The sequence below is a fragment of the Microchirus variegatus genome (genome assembly GCF_963457635.1).
Source record: "Microchirus variegatus genome assembly, chromosome: 20".
Taxonomy (NCBI): Eukaryota; Metazoa; Chordata; class Actinopteri; order Pleuronectiformes; family Soleidae; genus Microchirus; species Microchirus variegatus.
Genome location: NC_139821.1, coordinates 2,040,602 through 2,047,885, shown reverse-complemented (window position 1 = coordinate 2,047,885; position 7,284 = coordinate 2,040,602). Strand labels below are relative to the sequence as shown.

Below are 7,284 nucleotides of genomic sequence, written 5' to 3'. Positions count from 1 at the left end.
TGTCCCAGGGCAGTGACCTGTGTGTGGGCTCTTTTTCTTTTTTTTTCTTCCTCTCCTCAGATGGAAAACTCATGTCTCGTGAATCATCTCCATCAAACGTGTGTTTATTTCTTCTTCCCTTAAAAAGATGTTGTTGAAAATTTCTCTGCAGATTTTACGAGACCTCAGAAAGTCCCAAGACCGATATACGTCACAATTAAAGTGCAAAAACGCCCGCTGTAAACTGTGTTTACGTTCTTTTAAAAGTGTTATGTTGCCTTTCTCATCTGCAGTTACAGCTACAGTCCTGCAGAGAGCGCTGTGGTGGTTTAATAAATGGGTGTTGTGATTATTTTGTGGTTATCTTGCATTTTTGTGGTCATTTCATTGACATTTTGCATCTCCTATATGGTATTTTGAAATATTTATGTGGTTATTTGTCATTTTAATGGTGATTTTATTGTCACCTTTACTCTTTTAATTGACATTTTGTGTCTCCTATATGATTTCAATCTCTTTGGAAACCATTTTTTGTGGTTTGTTTTGCATCTTTATGGAAATGTTATTGTTATTTTTTGTTATTTTGTGTATCTAATGGGTTCATTTTGTATTTTTGTGACCATTTAGTGGTTAATTTTGTATTTGTGTTATCGTTTAGTGGTTAATTTTGTATATTTGTGATCATTTAGTGGTTAATTTTGTATTTTTGTGATCATTTAGTGGTTAATTTTGTATTTTTGTGACCATTTAGTGGTTAATTTAGTATTTTTGTGACCATTTATTGCATAATTTTGTATTTTTGTGAACATTTAGTGGTTCATTTTGTATTTTTGTGATCATTTAGTGGTTAATTTTGTATTTTTGTGACCATTTAATGGTTAATTTTGTATTTTTGTGACCATTAAGTGGTTAATTTTGTATTTTTGTGATCATTTAGTGGTTAATTTTGTATTTTTGTTATCGTTTAGTGGTTAATTTTGTATTTTTGGGATCATTTAGTGGCTAATTTTGTATTTTTGTGATCATTTAGTGGTTAATTTTGCATCTGTATGTTATATTATTGCAATTTTGAGTTCATTTTGAGAATTTAAAGTGTCATTACTGTAAATTATTATGAAATGTTGTGAAATATATTGAATTTTAAGTTATTTTTGGCTATATTTTGTGATTTTTATGTTAATTTTTTATCAATTCTCTCTTCGTGTTAGTATTTGTCCATAATTTTGCATTTTTGTCGTCAATATATTTACATTTATTGTCTATTTTTCTCACTTTTCACCAATCAGAGGCGGTAAACCTGAAAGCAGACTGCGTCACTGCGCCTGCGCAGAAGAACCCGGAAGAACAATCGCAGCAGCTGTCGCAGCTGTAACAGTAAAAACATTAGGATGCTTCAGGTGTTTTGTCGCTGAAAACGGAGAAAAACACGTGAGTCTGCGTTCGTTTTTACGCTTTTAACTCGTTCTCTGAACGTTTACGTTTACGTTAACGCGAACGCGTGACGGATAACGCGTGTTGTTTTCAGCGGAGGAGGACTTTGTTGAAGCTAACTGCGCTAACACTCGGCTAACACACGTCAACAGCTCGTGTGTAAACACTGATGAAATAAAGGTAAAAAAAATGATATAATATGAACAAAAACACAGATTAAAATCACCTGTGAGGCAGCAGTTATCGATGAATCTGGGTAATAATCGGATTATGTCTTCAGTCTCCATTTAAAATGACTCAGTGTTGCTGTGATGAACTTTTAAAGACACATTTCGTTATTTTTAATTTACATTAACTTGTACAACCCATACATTTGTATTGTCTTCTCATATATGACTGTCTTTACTTTTATTGACATGACGTTTAAAACATTTATATTTATATGAATATCCATTTTTAAAGGGGAGAAAATTGTCTTTGTGATCATTATAAAGATGAGGAAAACTAGGTTTTAAAACGTGATTCAACAGAATTCAAAAACATATGATGAAATGAATCATCAGTTACATACATATTTGTGTGAAAAACATAAAATCTTTGTTAATTTAATGCGTTTTTGTCAGAATTAGCTCCTTCACCTGTCGTCTGAGTCCCAACAAATGCACAGATTACCTCCGTCCATCATTAAGTGTCACTATTTTGATAATACATGAATAAATCCTAGTGCATTTTTGAATGTTTATGTGATTTTTCAGCATCTTAAATGTCATTAATTAAGAAAATGACAGAAATACTCATTAATTATGAAAATAATCCTTCATTGCCATCCTTTAAACTTGAATCCAGATCGTCTGGTGGAGTATTTTGAATGGATTCGGTTTAAAAATGTCACTGTTTGTGCTGACGATGGTGTCCCTGCAGCTCTGAGCCTCAGTCCCGGCCTCAGCCATGCAGCGCTGCTGTCGCTCCTGCCCCACGCTGTGCTCGCGCTCGTCGGCCTACACCCTGGCCCTGGGCCTGGGCTTCGTCACCATGGGAACCAGTCGCATCCTGTTGCTCAGGTTCTCTGCCAACGCAGGTAAATGGCGACGTTTATCCCCGCAACATTGAACACAATTTCTCTTCGGACATTTAAAAAAAAAAGCACCTCACGTCGCGTTTTTCCTCTTTTTTTTTCTTTTTTTTTTACAGAGAACAAATACGACTTCCTGCCCGCGTCTGTCAATCTGTTCGCTGAGGCCGTCAAACTCCTCTTCTGCCTGGTGATGTCGCTCAGGGTCATCGTGCGAGGTGAGCGTCAGGTGTCGCAGCTGTTGTGTTGTCCTTCAGGTGTGTGTGTGTGTGTGTGTTAACTCGTGCTGTGTGTGTGTGTGTGTGTTTGGACAGAGGGACGATCCTGCAGAGACCTGGGCTTTTCCTCGCTCTCGTCCTTCCTCAGCTCGCTGAAGTGGGCCGTCCCGGCTTTCCTCTACTTTCTCGACAACCTCATCATCTTCTTTGTGCTCACCTACATTCAGCCTGTGAGTAAAACGCCTGAAGTGTTGTAAACCACTCACTCTCCCACACCAAAGCCCATAGAGAAAACCAGTGATTTTAAGCTCACAGGGACACAGGAGCTGCTGGTCTACTGCTGCCTCGTGTGGCCGCTTTGTGTCACTGCGGTCAATCTGAGCAACATATTTTAAAAGCCGAATTTTACAAAATAAGACATTTGAGGTTAGTGATGGAGGCAGCAGTGGATCAACAACTCCTGTGAACTCCTGTGTTCTGTGATGTTAAAATTGCTGATTTTCTCTATGGGGTTTGGTGTGGGAGAGTGAGTGGTTTACAAACTTCAGTTTTCAGTTAAAAAAACAAATTTGTATGTTCTTAAATGTCTTAAAAACATTGTTTGTCAATTGATCTCATCATTAGACAGACTTTTCCAAAAGGAAACTGAAGTTTGTAAACCACTCACTCTCCCTGCACCAAACCCCATAGAGAAAACCAGTGATTTTGTGGGAGAGTGAGTGGTCCACAAACTTGAGTTTCCTGTTGTTAAAGTCTGTCTCACAGTGAAGATAAAGACGTGAACATGTTCTTAAAGAGATCTTAGACTTAAACTGCTCCTGTAATTCCTCTTCTCTCCAGGCGATGGCGGTGTTGTTCTCTAACTTTGTCATCCTCACGACGGCCGTGCTCTTCAGAGTCGTGTTGAAGTAAGTGACCTTACGCATCGTTATTATGGATTATTTTAATCCACAGGATGAGATTAAATTATAAATGTTCTGGTCTTGACCTGCAGGCGGCGTCTGTCCTGGGTGCAGTGGGCAGCGTTGCTGGTCCTCTTCCTGTCCATCGCGTCCCTGACGACGGGATCGGGGAGCAGCCAGAACGCCACCGCCAGCGCTGCCGTCCACCGCGTCCACCTCAACCCTCTGTCCTCGCCGTCCAACTCGTGTGTCCTCTACACTCAGCTGCTGGAGCAGATGAGGAACAGCAGCAGGTGACGCCACGCGACGGCGCTGATGCTTTCACTGAAATAATCCGATTTAAATATTCATTTCGCGCTGACTCTGTCTCGTCAGCGAGCCGTGGTCGTGGTCGTCGTCGTCGTCCGCGTCCGTCCACGCCTGGAGCGAGAGCGTCGCGGGCAAGCTGCGCTCCTTCGGCGTGGGCTACGCTCTGATCCTCCTCCAGTGCCTCGTGGCGTCCATGGCCAACATCTACAACGAGAAGATCCTCAAAGAGGGCGAGCAGCTGACGGAGAGCATCTTCATCCAGAACAGTAAACTGTAAGACACACACACACGCACACACACGCACACACACACTCTCTTTGTGTCTCTGTGTAACCCCTCCTCCTCCTGGTTGCCATAGATACGGCTTCGGCGTGGTCTTTAACGCTCTGACGCTGGGCCTCGGCAGCGAGGCTCGAGGCCTCACGGCTCACTGCGGCCTCCTGCACGGACACAACGTCTTCTCTCTGGCTCTGGTTCTGGTCACTGGTGAGTCATCTTTAGATTAGATTATTAATCCCACAGCTATAAAACAATGCAAAAAGCAACAAAATAAGCTTCTAATAACAATTTAATAGTATGAAATATGAGTAGAAAGAGTCATCAAATTCGCCAAAATTCCGATGGCTGCTGTGGCCACGCCCCTTTTGAATCTGCGAAACATTCTGGTGACATTTGATCTTGGATGGGCCTCGTACAATTTGACACGTTTTTTCATCTTCCGAGGATAAACGCCGTCAGACGAGCAAGCTCAGTTACGAAACGCCAAAATGTACGCCAAATCCAAGATGGCTGACTTCCTGTTGATTTGCGGTCATGGTGTCAAGAGGATTTTTGTTCGTCTCGGGCCGCGCGGTTTTTCCACCAAATTTTGTGAAATTCGGAGCAATTAAATTTCTACCCGGTCCATAGGCGCCTGACCTGTGGGGGCGCCACTGAGCCATTTTGCATTGGTTTTTCGCAAGTCCCTCATTTTATCGAATTTGTCGCCAGTTCTGATGTGCGTGGCGATTTTCGTCCGTTTTTTTACGCACGTTTAGCGGCTTCAAAATCGAGTTCCCGTGATGCTAAAAATAATTATAACAAGATATACGCCAGATCCAAGATGGCTGACTTCCTGTTGATTTGCGGTCATTGTGTCCAGAGGATTTTTTGTTCGCCTCGGCCCGCACGGTGTTCCCAGCGAATTTCAGCGCAGCTTAATTTCCGCCCGCTCCATAGGCGCCTGAATTCGAGTTTCCGTGGAGCTAAAAATAATAATAACAAGATGTATGCCAAATCCAAGATGGCTGACTTCCTGTTGATTTGCGGTTTAATTAAAGTTTATCGCTCTTATTCCAGCCGCTCTGGGTCTGTCTGTGGCGTTCATCCTGAAGTTCAGAGACAACATGTTCCACGTGCTGACGGGTCAGCTGACCACCGTCCTCGTCGCCGCGCTCTCCTACTTCCTCTTCGACTTCCGGCCCTCGCTGGACTTCTTCCTGCAGGCGCCCGTCGTCCTGCTGGCCATCTTCATCTACAACGCCAGCCGACCCAAGGACCCCGAGTACAGTCTGCAGCAGGAGAAGCTGAGGGTCATCAACGTGGAGGTGTTTGAGCGCTCCAGAGGGGTGAGAGGACACACACACAAATAAAATATATGTCAGTTTAAGTCTATGATATCGTAAGAACATGTTCACGTCTTTATTTCACTGTTTTTAAACCACACCAAACCCCAAAGAGAAAATCAGTGATTTTAGCTCACAGGGACAGGAGCTGCTGGTCTACTGCTGCCTCGTGTGGTCACTTTGTGTCACTGAGGTCAATTTGAATGAAGATTTTCAAAAGCCGAATTGACTAAAATAAGACATTATAAGTTAGTGATGGAGGCAGCAGTGGATCAACAACTCCAGTGAACTCCTGTGTCTCTGTGATGTTAAAATCATCTGTTTTCTCTATGGGCTTTGGTGCAGGGTTCTACCGAGTGAAGAAAAACTGATTTTAGCCACTTAACAAAAGAATCATCTAATAAAATCTACGTCGGTTTTTAAGTCTTCGACGTCTAAAGAACACTTTCGCGTCTTTATTTCACTGTTAGACAGACTTTAACAACAGGAAACTCAAGTTTGTAAACCACTCACTCTCACCACACCAAACCCCATAGAGAAAATCAGTGATTTTAACATCACAGGGACACAGGAGCTGCTGTGTCACCTCTGGTGCTAGCTGCTAATGTAAGCATCCATGCCCAATTATTTATACTATCATTCGGCATTATTTTTAATACCATATTAGCACGTTAGCATATAAATGTCCTTCTTTGTAACCCACTCACTCTCCCACACCAAACCCCATAGAGAAAACCAGTGATTTTAACATCACAGAGACACAGGAGTTCACAGGAGTTATTGATCCACTGCTGCCTCCATCACTAACTTATAATGACTTATTTAAATGAATTCGGCTTAATTTCAACTTACTTTAGTGACACAAAGTGACCACACGAGGCAGCAGTAGACCAGCAACTCCTGTGTGTCCTGTGAGCTAAAATCACTTGTTTTCTCTATGGGGTTTGGTGTGGGAGAGTGAGTGGTTTACAAAGCTCAGTTTACACAGGGAAAAGTCTGTTTATCAGTGAGATAAAGACGTGAACATGTTATTACGACATCATAAACACGATGATGTCGTGTTGTTGCAGGACGGCGAGGAGCTGGAGCTGCTGACGAAGCCGAACTCGGACAGCGAGTCCGAGGAAGAGTCTCTGTAGGGACGGAGGACGGAGGACGGAGGACGAGCGTCCTCTCTGAACTGAACGTCCTCATGTTACATGTCCACTCTGTCCACTGTGTCCTGTACGGGACGATCGGTGGACAAATGGAGTCTGACGGAGTCCAGCGATGACTCCTGTCTCACTCTGAAGGCTGCTGTTTGTTTGTGTGTGTGTGTGTGTGTGTGTGTGTAGCTGCCGTCATGGGTCCAGTGGGAGGAGCCTCGGTGTCACTTCCTGTTGAAGGCGCAGCTCTTTGAACGCAGGTGAATTTCAGACTCTTATTTTTGTAAATGTCGCTGGTGTTTACTCCAGAATTCTAAGATTTAAGTGAAGGAGGTGATTAGAATAATAATAATAATGAATCCATGCAGTCTGAACCCAGGACCATGAATTTTTCATTATTGACCTCCAAAATGTGAATTCATCAAAGCACCTTAAACATTTCAATCGTGGATTCATGGATTGTTTTGTGCCATAAAAACATGTGTGAATGTTTGTTTGTTTGTTTGTTTTTTAAAGATAAAACTGTAAATAAATAAATGAATGAATGTATATATTTCTTCTTTTTAAATAACAGTGAATAACAAGAGAGGAAATTAAAGTTATACTGAAGAGAAGTGAAGTGAA

General features: G+C 42.2%; 1 protein-coding gene across 1 annotated transcript; it reads left to right on the top strand.

Annotated features, from left to right (window-relative positions):
• Positions 1-1,330: 1,330 nt before the first annotated feature.
• slc35a5 (solute carrier family 35 member A5) lies at positions 1,331-7,126 on the top strand. Its single transcript, XM_083907352.1, has 10 exons — positions 1,331-1,407; positions 2,332-2,488; positions 2,602-2,700; positions 2,797-2,930; positions 3,541-3,608; positions 3,695-3,895; positions 3,978-4,184; positions 4,270-4,397; positions 5,250-5,518; positions 6,586-7,126. The coding sequence occupies exons 2-10, from the start codon at positions 2,359-2,361 to the stop codon at positions 6,652-6,654; spliced, it is 1,305 nt and encodes a 434-aa protein (XP_083763478.1). The 5' UTR covers positions 1,331-1,407; positions 2,332-2,358; the 3' UTR covers positions 6,655-7,126.
• Positions 7,127-7,284: the final 158 nt, after the last annotated feature.